General features: G+C 49.9%; 2 protein-coding genes and 1 non-coding gene across 3 annotated transcripts; all 3 read right to left on the bottom strand.

Annotated features, from left to right (window-relative positions):
* Window positions 1–1515: 1515 nt before the first annotated feature.
* BCR38DRAFT_467728 (uncharacterized protein) lies at window positions 1516–3184 on the bottom strand (the record flags this gene model as incomplete). The annotated part of the gene is made up of 6 exons (XM_040862756.1): window positions 1516–2168; window positions 2243–2643; window positions 2698–2765; window positions 2825–2861; window positions 2920–3015; window positions 3071–3184. 6 exons carry the CDS (start codon window positions 3182–3184, stop codon window positions 1670–1672), a joined length of 1215 nt encoding a protein of 404 aa, XP_040712902.1. The 3' UTR covers window positions 1516–1669.
* Window positions 3185–6915: 3731 nt separating this feature from the next.
* Window positions 6916–7018, bottom strand: BCR38DRAFT_t254. Its single transcript has one exon. It is a non-coding gene; the product is annotated as a tRNA-Thr (tRNA).
* A 358-nt stretch (window positions 7019–7376) lies between these two features.
* BCR38DRAFT_487744 (uncharacterized protein) lies at window positions 7377–8299 on the bottom strand (the record flags this gene model as incomplete). Its single annotated transcript, XM_040864189.1, has 2 exons — window positions 7377–8030; window positions 8132–8299. 2 exons carry the CDS (start codon window positions 8297–8299, stop codon window positions 7377–7379), a joined length of 822 nt encoding a protein of 273 aa, XP_040712901.1.
* Between the last annotated feature and the right edge of the window lie 6990 nt (window positions 8300–15289).

Below are 15289 nucleotides of genomic sequence, written 5' to 3'. Positions count from 1 at the left end.
GCCTCGGTTGGGTTATTTGGAGTCTTTGATTCCCAGATTAAGGGGGCGCCAGACGAGCTCCCAGGAGGTGTAGGCGTATGTAGCTTAATATCCAGCTGTGAAATCACATATTCCGGGTCGTACGGAATAAGTCCTGTCCCCCTGAAACCTGCCTGGATATTCGACTTAGTTATAGTCGTACGATACTCCCTATAGAATGCCGAAAAGAAATCCTCCTTCGAGATATGGGTTATATGCGCCCGTATTAGGTCTTCAATTTCTTTGCCGTACGACCTTTTCAAAGCCCTAAAACAGCCTACATCGAGAGGCTGGAGCTTATGTGACGAATGAGCAGGCATACTAAGTGTAATAATAGTATGCTCTTTGCAATATAGCTCGAAGTCAGTCGAGTGGTGGCTCTCATGCCCGTCGAGGATAAGAAGACGATAAACACCCTTCGTACGATCCTTCGTATAGCGATCAAAGTGCTGAATCTAGTCTACGCCTCGCTCATTTGTTGTCCAACCTTTTTTGGTTACAGCGATTACCCAATCGGACGGGAATAGGCTATTCTCGTACCAGGATAAGAGGTGGTTTTGACCCGCGACAATAATATACGGCGGGATAGCCCAGCCGGACGAATTAATACCCTGGATTACTGTAGCCCATTCTCGATTATCTTGTTGGACTGTACGAGGCCTTCCGCGTCGTTCAGCACTTGTGATACGAAAAGGTAAGGGGACCCACTGGTTAGGTGAATCCCATTCAATTAGATACTATAACGTTGCGCACTGCTGCATTATAGCATCCTCCCCCCTAGGTGCACGCATCAACTTGTAACTACCATCTCGGATAAGATTAAGCCCATCGCGAACCCTATCTCGTCGAAGTTATAGATATCCGCCTCTTGGATACCATATTTCGCAATTGTATTTCGTACGAGCGTAAACCACGCGCGATACGCGTCAGGATCTTCGCAATAGGCTCGTTGGTAGTCGATTCTTCGATTAAAACGCGTCCGAAGGTCTGGTTGTCGTCGTACGAAGTTCGAGGCCCAGTTGACGCCGACGCGTCCAGCGCCACGGTCACGGAGCAGTCGGTTAGCCATAGCTTCAACACCATGGAGCCGGGGAAGAAATGATCGCGAATCTAGGTCAAGTATGTATTGTACGACCGCTAACTCTTCTGATTCCGTAAGCTTATGACTAGATTGTCGAGTATCGCGTCGAGATAGTAGTCCGCGTTTTCGGTTAGCTAGAGTTGTACGAGGGACATTGTAGAGTTGGGCAGCGCGTCGGATGCTTAATTCGGGTTTCGATTAAAGCGCCTGACACGCTAGAATCATGTCGCTTTCTTTCCAATTCGATACTATCTTGGTATGTGTAAAGATGTTAATTAAAAGGTTGTTCGTACGGTGCCAAGAAAAAGTGGCCAACTTGCTTGTGGCGTACGTTATTCAATCGGGTCAGATGCGGGAATTTGGTATGCCATCCCAGCTATGATAACCCGAAAGCCTCCAGCGAACTTCAGTACCATATTGGCTCAAACCTGCCAAAAGCTTCACAAAGTTGATAAATAACATCGAATCTCACAGCGAATTGTATGCATCGCTCAGATAAAAGCATTATTTCACAAGTACGAGCCGACTTGAAGGTTTCCAACCCAACGCGATTGAATGTACTCTGTACAATCAGAAAGCAACCTTCCACTTCTTCTTGACCATCCCCTGAGAAGTGATGTGCGATTCGACCCCATGCGTCACATTCAACGGGTCGACTTGGGCAGCAACATATTCGTCCATGTAATGCGACTCCTTCACTCGGGCCTGTTTCGAGTCTGGGTTCTGATTGAGACTCTCCTCGCTTGTAGTCCTGCTGTGCAGACTGCGCTCTGTGTGCTGCAACTCCGCTGTGGTTCCTCGTTGCAGTTCGTACTCTTCGGCATCCCCCATATTCGAGAAGCGGTGCGCTCTTTCGATCTTGATTTCTTGCGTCACGAAGATGCGATCGAGTTCGGCTGTGAGGACAGGCCAGAACACCGGGATCGACGCGCAAATGCCTGCCACATCCGTTTCAAGCACTGCGAGCAGGATGCTTATCGGTCCGTAAAAGGTAGGGTCGAAGGTGGGCTTCGTCCCAGCCTTGTGTTCAACGATGGTCGCTAGTCTCCATATTGATAAAAAGTTGATGCTGCCTTTGTTAGCTGAGGAATTCCCGCTGCCTCTGATCGCTGCCTCTGGAAAAGACTGAAAAGGTCGGCTTACCATCCACCCAGGAACAGCAATGCAAGAAGGCCCATCTTCGTCCGGTTCGGTGTGTTCTTCCGGAAGTACAGTGGAAAGGGTATGATGAGAACGATGATATCGAGCACCATATTAATTCCAGACGAGCTAGCATATGTGCCGAAGAAGGTCGCTGAATCCAGGGAACCAAAGCCATAGCAAGTCGATGGAACCGTCCACGTCCAATACCCATGAACAGGAAAACATGGGAACCACGCCATAATCGAATAAGCGCAACCCCAAAGACCTGTAAACACGAGAACTATAATGCAGATAAGACGCATGCTCCTCTCCTCCTGGAAGATGCGCATGTATTGGAGTAGCAAAGACAGTTTGACAAACGCTGTCGACATGGAATATGTACCATTGGCGATGTAGAAGAGCTGTATGATGCAGTTTAGCCTTCATTCTCACCCCTTGTTAGTAATGCCAAATACCTCGAGGTATGCCATTGTTTCTGAATATGGCAGCAGGATGAAATGCTTGCCCAATCCGTGAGTCACAGCTGGATAACGGTTAGCTAATAGTTCGACTGTGCATGAAAATTCATATCATCACTCTTACCTAGGCAAATACATATTGAGCCGCAGGTGGAAGACAGCTGCAAGACGAAAATTTTAGTAGGGGTCTCATCACTGCATCAAGTCGAGACGACAAACCGTGACAAGGACCACAAAGACATCATCCCACCCAGGCGAACGAACGATGATCAACCGAGTGTATATCCGAAAGATGACACATATCCAGAGTATTACCTAGGTTAGCCAGTCAGCTGAGGTCGGCAGGTTGGCTGCAGACGGACATTCGTACCAAAAATATGATGGAGACTGGGACGACGGTCGAGCCACGATTCCATGGGGGTTCAGTCTCGTTGAGATTATCGTAGGATCCCAGGAGAGCGAGGAGATTAGACTTGTCAGACATGGCGTCTGTCTAATGAGGAAAACTGTTCGGGTTCCCTTGTGAGCATGCGCTGCGATGATTGTCGTGTTGGATCTCTCCGCGGGCTACGCCAGATCTTACAAGCATACTGGCACAATAGAGGGAATCGAGGTTGTTATCTCATGCTCCCCCCTGCATATTTCATCCTGGCTGCAACGATTTCAGCGGGGAGAATCCAGCGAATAGCGAAGACAAGTACGGATGGAACTCCGGCTCCAGGCCCTGGGAGCCGGCCCCTTGTCGTTCCACTAATGCCAGTTTCAAGGGTTAGGAACATGAGAACGATGTTTGCTGCTCATCTTCAAAACCATAGGACTTGTCAAATGTACTCAGGCATACAGAACAATACATCCAATTGAGAAGTTAACGCTGTTTCTTGATATGACGTTGCAGCACAACATTGCATTCCCAGGCTCGCTATTTAGACGCAAGTCCATACCTAATTGATCGCGGCGAACCGCGGGCGAGCTTTACAGACATTAGAGGAATGTCGTTGAAAGAATCCAGCGGGTCGTGAATACATTGGAATTCTTTATGAAGGTTGCATCATTTCTCGGGCGATATTAGATCTAAATTGGAGGTGGCATTCGATCCTGGCATATCCCTAGCGCGATGGTTTAGCGTGATAAATTCAGCAGACTGGGCAAGGATGTTCTTTTCTCGAATACCCCACAATGTGACAGGTCGACCTCGTCAATCTTGGGAACTATTTCATCCCAAAGTTAGAGACCGTCTACTCAATTAGACCGGATTATGACAAGGACAGCAACTAAGTTATGTACCAATGCTTCGCGGGACCTTGCATAATGGGGAGCTAATCCCTCTGACCTGCTTAAGTCGTAAGTATCACATTAACCACCCACCACTCTAAGCTTGATGAATCCTCGTCCAAGCCACTCAACAGTCAGTAACTCTCTCCATGCAGCAATGCAAACAATGTTTGCCATCCAAAAAAAAATCGCAAACCTATCCGTAACAGTTTAGTGCCATATCCGCTCCTGCGTTACATGCTTCGCTTCTGAAGTTGACCAAACAAGGAAGGGAGCCTGTAATCCAATGTATGTTTGAGCTTTGACCTCTGAACTACAGTCAGGCTCCACAACTCTGGGGACACTTTACGCCAACGCGAAAATTCGCGCACTTCGCACCTACACCCTCTAACATTTTAACCACCACAATTATATCAAAATGAGGCCGAATCTCACCGAATTTGCGCAGCAAGTAATGGCTGATCATCGGCCTGGCTGTGAGTATACTCAAGTCCAACGGGCGGCCATGGTAACGGCAGTTATGTGCGGTATCCCGCAGACTACCGTGGCTAGCCTCTTTAACGTACACCGATCGACCGTCACGAAATCCCTGGTGTCCTGGAAATCTCGCTATAACTTCGATTCGCTAGCTCGAAGCGGTTGTCGCCCTAGATTTTCACGTCGGGGTAAGCGTTTCCTCGTTCAATTATGCAAGCGTAATCGAAATTGGACTTATAAGGAGCTTATGCAATCTATGAGTGGCAAGGTTTCGAAGAGTACCCTTCGGAGGTACCTACGCGCCGTTAATATGAAGAAATGGCGCGCGCTTAAGCGCATACCACTCACCAAAGAATTAGCAGCCGATCGCCTTGCATTTGCAACTTATTGGCTCGAAAATCTGGAGGAATTGATGACGGTACAGCCTCCGGCGTATCGAGGGTTCCCCCGCTAATCTAGTCCATGTCACGACCTGGGTTGCATCGCATTGGTAGAGACCTCGATTAGGTGCTATCGACCAAGATTCTACTCTAAGGAGCGAAGGAAAGAAGATGACAACTTAGGTTTGAGGGAGCGCGACTAAGTTATCCACGCTTGGCGGGGCTCCTACAAGGGTTATGATTGGCTTCCCATCTGACACTGCCACGGCAGGTGTTCCAGCTGTAAGTCACCTGGTTGTAGTGAGTCTGCGAGGGTTGACCTTCACAGTCCACAGGTAATCTTCTCCGACGAGTCCTCTATACAGAATTCTACGTCATCCCCGACCGCCTGGGTCTTCCGATTTCCGAGCGAGAAGTATAATAAGGACTTCGTGAATCTTAAGGCACACGTAAAAGCGAATATTTCGGTTATGGTCTGGGGTGGGATCTACGTCGAGGGAGGAGTAGGGAAGAAGAGCGACCTGATCGTGATGGAGCGACCCCCCCCCCAGGAGGAGGGTAAGAGACAGAAGGACTACAATACCTGGAGTTATCTTAAGGCCTTGAGGGAGGGCTTACTCCCATTTTATAAGGATTGGCAGCATTTTCAGCAAGATAATGCGAAGATACACCTCTCGGCGCAAGCTATGGAGTGGTTCGGCCGGCACGCTATTTCTCTAATAGACTGGCCAGCGCATTCCCCAGATCTCAACCCTATAGAGCACGTATTGAAACGGGGTCAGGCGGTCAGTAGGATATACCTACCACCTAACACACTGAACAGACGGCTCCAGTACCAACAGATCCCATCTGTTGATCTTATCAGACGAAGATCGTGGTACTGGTTATAAGAGTGAAGCTCTTACACGTCTGGTGCGCGAGTTGGTCGGATGTGCCTCTGAGACTCGTATCGTGATAATAGGATTCGAACGTAAAGATAAGCTGAATAACTAAAATAACTAAATAACTGACTGAAAAGCGAAGGTGAAGATATAGATAAGAAGGAGATGATGATATGAAGATGAGGATGATGATGCGTGAAGATGAGGGACTCGTGTCCTACTCTGCCTCTGTGCCTCTTAGAGAAGAGAAAATAAACTTTCTCCTAGCCCCGTAACCTATTTCCCTGATGTCCGGTCTTATCCCGTTACAGTATAGGCCTGGTTAAAGAGGTATCTATCTAGGGAATGCCCTGAACTCTTTATCCTAAAAAAACTAGCTGGATATTGAGAAATTTAAAGCTGCGCTGCAGTTAGCGTGGAAGGCAGTACCGGCAGCGCTGATTAAGAAGCTATACGACACTCTAGAGCATAGGCTCCGCGCTATTATTAAATCCCGCGGCTGGTATACAAAATATTAACCTACGGGTTATAAGCTTCGAAATGACTCTATTTTAATAATAATATTAAATACGCCGTAGGTGTTAACCCTCGGTACCTCTACAAGTACTCCCTTAAGGGGCTATAGATGATATAGCGGGCCCTTAAGCCGCGGCGGGTGGTTATACAGGTAAACTTGTAGCCAAACGACTACTAAACCTCCTGTCCCTCCCTAAGTCTGTGCTACAACCCCTGCCTGAACTACCGATAAGTGTGGTAATGTGGCACTTAAATTCGTCCTCAGGGGTGGGATGCTGCTGATGTGCAGAAGATGCTCGACTATTTTTTTTGTCGCGACAAGTCGTAGTATCTGCTAATTGGGGTTCTCGTCGAGCGTATACATCTCAACCATACGCTCAAGTGGATAGACCGTAACGTGGTCTAGACGCTCGCAAGAATCGCGGCGAGAGGGCGTGCTGCGCGCCTTCTATCGTGAGGGGACGGGTTCGCCGACGAGCGTTATCGGATAGGCGAGGTCCGATAAGGGGCCGGATTAACGATTCGAATTCTGGACCGGCTGTCGAGTTATATTCCGCCGACGTAGTGCTTGACGGTCGACTGGCTAGGATGCTCGTAATCCTAAACTGCACCAATCTCCCTATTATCGCTAGGTAGGCGAAGTCAACAAGGTGGGCAGCGCGCCGTAAGGGTTGCTAAACCCCCTTGTGTGTCAGCTGCGGGATTCGAACCCGCGACTCGTCACCAACCCAAGTGGGCGAGGCTCAAATCGGGACTTATCTACCAGCGAAGTGACCAACTACACCAGCCGACACAAACATTGGAGTTGTTGCGAAATATGGTATCCAAGAGGCGGATATCTATAACTTCGACGAGATAGGGTTCGCGATGGGCTTAATCTTATCCGAGATGGTAGTTACAAGTGCTGAACGACGCCGAAGGCCTCGTACAGTCCAACAAGGTAATCGAGAATGGGTTACAGTAATCCAGGGTATTAATTCGTCCGGCTGGGCTATCCCGCTGTATATTATTGTCGCGGGTTAAAACCACCTCTTTAACAGTTACGGAGTTTTTGTGCTTCTGCAATTATGTGGGTAATGGGGAGGAGATATGTTGATATGCGTGATTGATTCAGTACTGCAAGTGCACAACGGTTGGCTATTGCTTCATTTCAGCCCCAGAATCCCTTGCCTTGACCACTGGGACTTCCTTTGGCTCCCTGAGCCCCCTCGTTGCTTCTGACAGCCTGGGAGCTGTGTTCCTTGTATTGGGCATAGAGGCGCCTAAGTGCGTTCAGGCCAAAGCTGATGGCCGCGGGAGAGTTTGATGAAGAGAGGTCACTCACAAGGGGAGGATCCCTCTTTGATGAAGCACGAAGGTGATCGTACTTGTCATCGCGAAAGGTGCATTTTTCGCCCTCCACCATGGCGAGACAGTTACCACAGGCATGGCCGAAGGCCCCGGGAATCGATCGGCAGCCAAACATGGGCCACATGCCACGATGATCGCCAGTTTCTGAACTGATCAGACGTTTGGAACAAGACCGGCAAGGAACCTCGTTCTCGTCGCCGTAGAGCTGGACGAAGAGTCCGGTGGCTCGCCTGCGATCGTTTGACAGCCGGACCAAGAAGGTGTCGAAGGGACCTCCGCAGGTGATTTCCACGAACACGTCCTTGATCCTCTTTGCCAGAGCGGACGCCAAGGCAGAGGTAGCAGGGTCTTGCAGCTGGAGGACTGACCAGAATTTTTGGTCTGTGATCTCCCAACGGACATAGCAATCCTTGGCCGCACCCGTGACAATATGGATGGTTAAGAGTGTGAGGACCTGTGCGACAAAGTTAATCAAAAGAGATCTTTCTGATCAGACGAATACGGACCTTCTTGAGCTTCTCACCAGGGGTTGGTTGCCAGAGCATTCTGGCGAACCCAGAGACGCTTCACATCCTTCAGGGACGAAGGGAAGACCGGAATCTGAGATCGCCTTTCATTGGTCAACCCGTCGGAAGGAAGATCTGGGAGTACAGTGGTGTCTTCTTCGTTGGTATCAGTGACCACTGGTGGAGGAGGAAGAAGCAACTGCTGTCGACCAGACATGCTGCGAGTTACTCGGCCTGTATGGCCCAAAGAGGAAGTGGATGAGAAGGGAGGAGGTGAGCTTTTGGGGCTCGTAATGAAACGACCACCAGGAGTTACTGGGGAGGAGCCCACGTTCCCTCTTGTGGACGGCGTGCGCAGACAGACAAAGTGACTGCATTCCGGATGCCCACATGGACGCAACGAACCTCTGCGCTGCTTGGATGGTGTTTTCGGCATGATTATAATGATGATATTGATCTGATCAGACTGGTTCTGAAGTCTATGAATGGTTGGAAGTGATGGTGGGAAGAAAATACCAATAATAGTTGACGATTGGTCAAGAAAAAGATGGGAATGACTTCACTTACGAAGACTTCTTGTTGTCAGTTGGCAAGACCATTTTAGGCAGCAAAGCGGTTATCGACGTTACGATCGGAAATGGAAGGAGCGACTACACAGGCAGAAGCGACCAGAGAAGATTTTCTGCTTCTACTTCCAACAGACCTATTCTACAACTCCATCGAACAACACGACAACTTCAAGCAAGATGCCTTCTGGAAAATCAAAGAGCTCGTCGGCCAACGAAGAGAACCGGCTGTCCTCGATACGAGTGACATTGCAAGGCCGCCTGTGGGGACGCAGCGCAAGGACAGCTTGATTGCAGGGCGGTGGAATACGTATGTACGGTGGAAGGACGACACCGCTGTCACAGTTGGGGGCAGGCCTTTGCCTTGCTTCCCGAACCAATGGCAAGGCTGGGACGCGTATGAGGCCCAGTTGACTGACAACGAGCGAGCTGCAAAGGGGGCATCACAATCCCAGGTGGACAAACGAGCAGTGACAGCAGTAAAGAGAGTACGAAGTCCAACACTGCGATCGCTGGGAGAAGGGGAATTTTTGTAGTCATACAGGTTCGATTGTCTTTGAGGACAGAGAGACGAACCTGGGGAGGAATGTAGCGGGGTAAGGCCGGACGCCAGGGAAAATAGGTGACGGAATGGGGAGGATCTTTTGCTTTGATGAAGGAGGCTTGTGGCTGCAACTTTCTTTTCGAGGACGGACCCTTTTTAATGACTTCTTCATCTTTTCGATTCGACAAGCAATGGTTGGCCATTATCGCACTCTTTTCAATGCATGCAATTCAGAAGCTTCAGTTCATGATTCACTTACACGTTCAGGGGATAGCTTCTAAGAATCCATCTATCCTTTCCATTTTAGCCTTGACAACTATGAGACATTGTGTCTTGCTCTGATCAGAGCAATCCAGTACTAGAGACAGCTTCAATTCGACTCCTAGGAGCCAGACGTCCTATTCTGAGAATTATCCCGACACGAGTCTCAGAGGCACATCCGACCAACTTGCGCACACGACTTATAAGAGCTTCGCTCTTACGGCCAGCACCATGATCTTCGTCTGATCAGACCAACAGATGTGATCTATTGGTACTGGAGCCGTCTGTTCAGTGTGTTAGGTGATAGGTACATCCTACCGACCGCCTGACCCCGTTTCAATACTCTGCGGGGAGGGGTCTCGGGTTCTAGTGAAGTGCATCAGCTCACTCTTATCCGGAGCGAACTCCATCCCGTGCCTGGCGGCCCACCGTTGGCACGTAGCCCAAGCGTCCTCTAGTCGGCGGCAGGTCGTGCCCGTGTCTGTGCTAACGCTAAGTAGGTTCGTATCGTCCGCGAACCCCACGACTAAGAGTAGGGGGTGTTTCTCCGCTAGTTCCTCATATAGCGTCGAGATATATAGGATAAATAGTATCGGGGAGAGTGGCGACCCCTGGGGGACGCCAGCTCGTAGAGGGATTAGCTCTGACTCCTTACCGTCGAACCGGAGGCGTACTGTCCTATCCTCTACGAAGCTGTGTACCCATTCCTGAACCCACTCCGGGTAGCCCTTCCGGGCTAGTATGGAAATCAAACGCCTGTAGTTGACTGTGTCGAACGCCCCCTTAATATCAAGTTGTAGTAGTGAGGCGATCCCTCCGCGCCTCCACGCTGTATGGGTTACGTCCTCAACTATGCGTATCGCTAATTCGGTGGACCGCCCTTTTCGGTTACCCATTTGACCGTTTGGTAGCAGACCGGCCGTCTCCGCGACGGTAGTGATGCGCTGGCACATCACCGCCTCTATCACCTTCCCTATCGTACTAAGCAGCGCTATCGGTCGCCAACCGCTAGGGGTCTGCTTTTGGGCTGTCGTTTTGTTCGGCTTAGGGATAACGACTACCTTTGCCGAGCGGAGGCGCTCCGGGTAGTATCCTAGCCTAAAGCTTGCGGTCGCTATATCCGCTAGAATCTCCCATAGGGGTCCACCACAGATTTTCAGCAGGCCCGTAGGGATCTGGTCATCGCCGGGGGCCTTCCAAGCCGCTGTCTTCTTGATAATAGCCTCGATGTCCTCCGCGTTTACCTCCTTAGGGACGTCCAGGTCTGATTTCGTCCGTGGCGGGTTGTGATCGAGGTCCGACAGGTCTATATCCGGGTCTGGGAAGAACCTCTCAGCTAGTAGCTTTGACTTCTCATCGTGGGTGCGCGCCGTGGGTGCACCGCTTGCGTTCCGTCGAAGATCCGGCATTCCATGGGTGTCAGGGGGTGTCCAGCTCCGCAGCCTATCCCACCTCTGTAGTGCCCAAAGGCTTTTATGATCCTTCGCCGTCCTCTCGAGCTTCTCATGCTAGCTCCGCGCCTGTGCCTCGCTGATTTCGAGCCGTTGTTTTTGGTTAGCTCTTAAGTATTCGTCCCAGTTAGTCTGCGACCTCGCGTGGAGGTAATCTCGTCGTCGCCTCTTCGTCTCAGCGCAAGCCTTGCTGACCTGGGGGCATCACCACGGGGTCCCGGCGCCTCTACCAACAGTACGCCTAGGGGCCGCTACGTCGGCGATCTCTTGGAGGTTTTGGATGACCCAATCGATCGCCTGGTCTAGCTCTGTTCTCGTCTCAACCGGTAAATAGTTCATGAATCTCTGGCCCGACTCGGCTACGATTAGCCACTTATCTGCCATCGTCCAATTCCACCCCTCGGTGTTACGGCGGCCTTCATTCGCTGCCTCCTCGTTAGATATTACCCTGATTACTTGCGCCCTATGGTCCGATCCTTCTAGGCCCGGGTCCCCTTCGTAGTCTATTACGGTCCCCTTCGTCGCCCATGCAAGGTCAATAGTTGAGTCCCTTTGTCTGTGCCTTTGCCGTGTAATTTCCCTTACTGGTGTGGCAAAAAGTTTAATTGAAAAAGGAAACTCTCACAACGGTAAAATATATAGTTATAAAGAGAAAATTTAAAAAATAAAATGCGTACGCCAGTTCTAATTGCCACCGTTGCGCAAACTCTACCACATTCTCTGTAAGGAAAGAGCCGTTGTGGCGGGCCGGTCTCAGCTGACAAGCTGAGTCGGGAGGGATTCGCCCCGATCCGGTAAAACCCCGGGACCGCCCAGCTTAAGAGGAGAACTCGAGACGCTCGCACCTAGTTTAGATTCTTCAAGAATCAGTCTTGCAATATACGCACCCATACACTGGCCTACTTTTAGCTACCCTTTGCACTACCTGACTATTATATTGTGAGACGTGTGGTATCCTCGTTACATTAAACGTTACCACGGTATCGCCACTACGTAGCCTGCGGGCCGCTACGGCGTCGGTGCTACCGCGTGCCTTATTCACTGCTTTGACGACTTCAGCCGCCGTCCTGTTCTTCATACTGGGGTCTTCCGTCCCTCGGATCACTATTTCTCTTTCCCTTCGCTGGGGTACAACGACCCGTTGCTGCCGCACCGGAGCTCCGACGGGTTCCCTCCCTTGGGCCGTTCCCGAGGCGACTGAGGCCCAGGACCTGATCGTAGGCATAGCTGTGCTTTTCACGGTGTCTTGTATCGTCTTTTGTACTGTAGTCGTAATCCCCTCGGTAAGTGCTCGGATCGCTGCTAGTACGTCGACTATTCCACTAGTAGAGCCGTTTATTCTGTCGCCTACTTGCCTAAATTTCGCTTCTATAAATCAGACTCTTCAGGATAGTTGTCTTCCTTGATAATATCGAGGTACCCTGTCTACACAGTTCTTATTATTACACTTGCCACTTGCCCACTTTCAGTTTAGCTATCATAATACGCTCTTGTAAACTTATTCCATAGAGCTTGGTATCTATTGATTAGGACTGCAATAATCACCATACCGTTTGTAGTATTAACTGCCCGTGAAGACTGCTACTCAAGAGACCAAAACGTTTGCAGGATAGAACAAGAGTAGAGCAAATATATTTACAAGATCCTCATAGACGTGTAATTAGCGAGTGTCACAAATAGCACAATACAACGGTTGAACCTGCCAGGATGGAGGCCAAGAACCAGGCTGAAGTTGGTCTGCCCAATTGAGCACCCCGGCTTGATGTTGAGGGTCTGAGGGAAAAGATTTGATACTTGAATGCTTGGGTACATCATAGATTGCTGCATTCAGTCCTGGCTGAGGCATTTGAAGAAATTCGACTCATACTGCTAGATAAAAAAGGTACATAATGAGAAACAAGCCTGTTTCTGGGTTGTATATGCCATAGCTCGCTCTCCTCAATCTACAGCCCGATACGTCGAGCAGAGCATCCAATCATCGAATAGGGGTACTACCCGCTATTTTCGAACTCCACTACGGCCAGCCCTTGCGGCATCTTGATGGCCAAACATTTGGCGACATCTCGTACGCCTTGAAGGCTATCACATTATCTAATAGGTCCACTTGCGCTGCAACTTCAAATGAGCAGATGAGCCGGTCAGAACTCACAAGCCCATAGTATTTCCACCCCGCTTCTGTCTACACTGACTGATATGTAAGGGGGACCAGAAGTTGGACGGGGCATGGCGAGGCAGCTGGTTCTATCGTCATGTTACTCGTAGGCGTCAGGGGTGGTCAGTTTTATTGAGGTAGTTCATGTTCGCAGAGAGCTGCTTCTTTCACAGTACATAAGTACAGAGTGGCTTTCAATGTGGTCGAAGAGAAGAGGTCGGAGGGGTCTTCGTTCTATGAGACACTCTCCCTCTGGTCCGGTCAATAACTACGCTACAATGAAATTTTAGCAATGAACAGTAGGTCAGTGTGCAAATGTGATGACAATACCCAGCATCGCAGGGATGCAACGCAAGTGGGTGAACCAGCCCGCAGGCCAAAGCGCCACCGTAGAAGTAGAATTGCTACTTCGTACCCAATGAGAGGTGTACATATTGGCTGGTTCGCATCACACGCAATGCCGGGGTGAACCCATCATAGATGCAAGTACACGCTGCCAACACTTGCTCATTCGATGCGATTCAGAGATCAAAGGGCGACGACTCCTATGAGTGCACCCATTTGCCAGTTTCACACCACCCATCAAGTAATTATTCACTTGAGCCAATATCGCATTCTTGGGCTGGAACGACAGGTTCGGGCTGTGCTGCTTCGTTAACAACAACAACGATGGATTTATTGAGCAAAATAGTCTCCAACCCAACGATACTTTGATAACCTTCTTGAAATAAAGCGACGCCTTCCAATAAAGCAAGGGGGTCATACCAGGGACAAGCCGATACCTCGTGCTAAATTGAGATGCTTCCTTCCTGTAGATACCGTCCAATTCCCACGATGCCCATTTGTGTTCACCTGAGCCAGCATTATAGGAAACGCAGGGGTCTCACGGGCATACCAAGGCGTAACTTCAATGACCACTAACCCGTTGGACTCCAAATTCCCAATGGCACCGTTCCATTCATATCCCTGCTTAACATATGTGAGCCCTGTAGATGCCTCGGATTGGTGGGTAACTATGCTGATCTTCTGCGTTGCAATGAGCAGCATTTTCTTCCATAGCCCAGGTTCGGATCGTGAATGTCAGTGTGCACGGCAAAGTCGAGGTTCGGATGCTCGTTCCGAACTTGACTGATCGTCGTCGCAATTTATTGAGAAGTGATGACGGGAAAGCAGGAATATGTAGCCAGGCTTGAAAGAAATGCAAGATAGACCAACAGCTTTGCGACCCGCTCAGGTTGTGCAGATAAAATACAAAGGACACTCAGGAGCCAGGTTGTCGGCGCAGTCATGACGTGCATGGACCTTTGTTGCTGTCAGAGCCAGCGATTTAAGCAAATCGGAATCGACAAAGACAACAACATCGCAAGAAGCGGGAGCTCAGCTCCACGGGGTACCCTTATGCCATCGCCTTGAAAAAAGGCTGCAGGCTCTTTAGCTGTCTGCGAATTCATGTGTATTTCGTATGCCCGTTCGTATGGCCACATCGATACCTTAGAAGAGTGTTTGAGCATAACACCCACAACGAAGATGTCAAGTGATTGACAGCCTCCGTTGGGACCGATAACTCTCTCTTGGCAGGAACCCCGACTTTACGAACGCTTCCTCGGGTGCACGAAGAGGGGTGCACGAAGAGAGCTGTCCTCGCAGAATGCTGAACGTCACGACATTAGATAAAGCACCACTAACTGTTGCACGCATTGGAATAAGGTTGATGGAATGGGGTACATGGAAATAATGACGGAGAAATATGGATGCATGGAACCGGTAGTGGCGATTCGGAGCGGTGTCCGGATCATCCACTTGACGGCCAAAATGGGCTGCCGGTCAGTTGTTGATTGGCCACGGTGTCTCGGCCGCAGTTTTGTGGTTCCTCAAGCCTTTAGGACACTAGCATCCTCGACCCCTGTAGATAGAGGAGATAGTGCATTACCATATGCCGAGGCCGCGCAGCGCATCCCAGCTGCGTGAGCCGAAAATGAGGGACAGCTGTATTCCGCAAAGTTGTTTCGGGTGAAGACTGGTTCTACCGGGGGACCCATACAAGTGTAATTGTGAATTTCCAAAGCATTAGTCGTCCGAGTAGGCGGTTCGAGGTCAGTCGAGCGGGCATGGCTTGGCTCGCAAGTTGCAAGGCAGGAGAAGTTCCAATGAATGCATTAGCCGGAGATATCGGCAAATCGAAAGGACAAGAGTTGAGATTCGGATTAAGCTCGCAAATGAAGGGACTATGATG

This window comes from Pseudomassariella vexata, assembly GCF_002105095.1.
Source record: "Pseudomassariella vexata strain CBS 129021 chromosome Unknown BCR38scaffold_11, whole genome shotgun sequence".
Classification (NCBI taxonomy): domain Eukaryota; kingdom Fungi; phylum Ascomycota; class Sordariomycetes; order Amphisphaeriales; family Pseudomassariaceae; genus Pseudomassariella; species Pseudomassariella vexata.
This window is presented reverse-complemented; position numbering and strand designations above follow the sequence as displayed.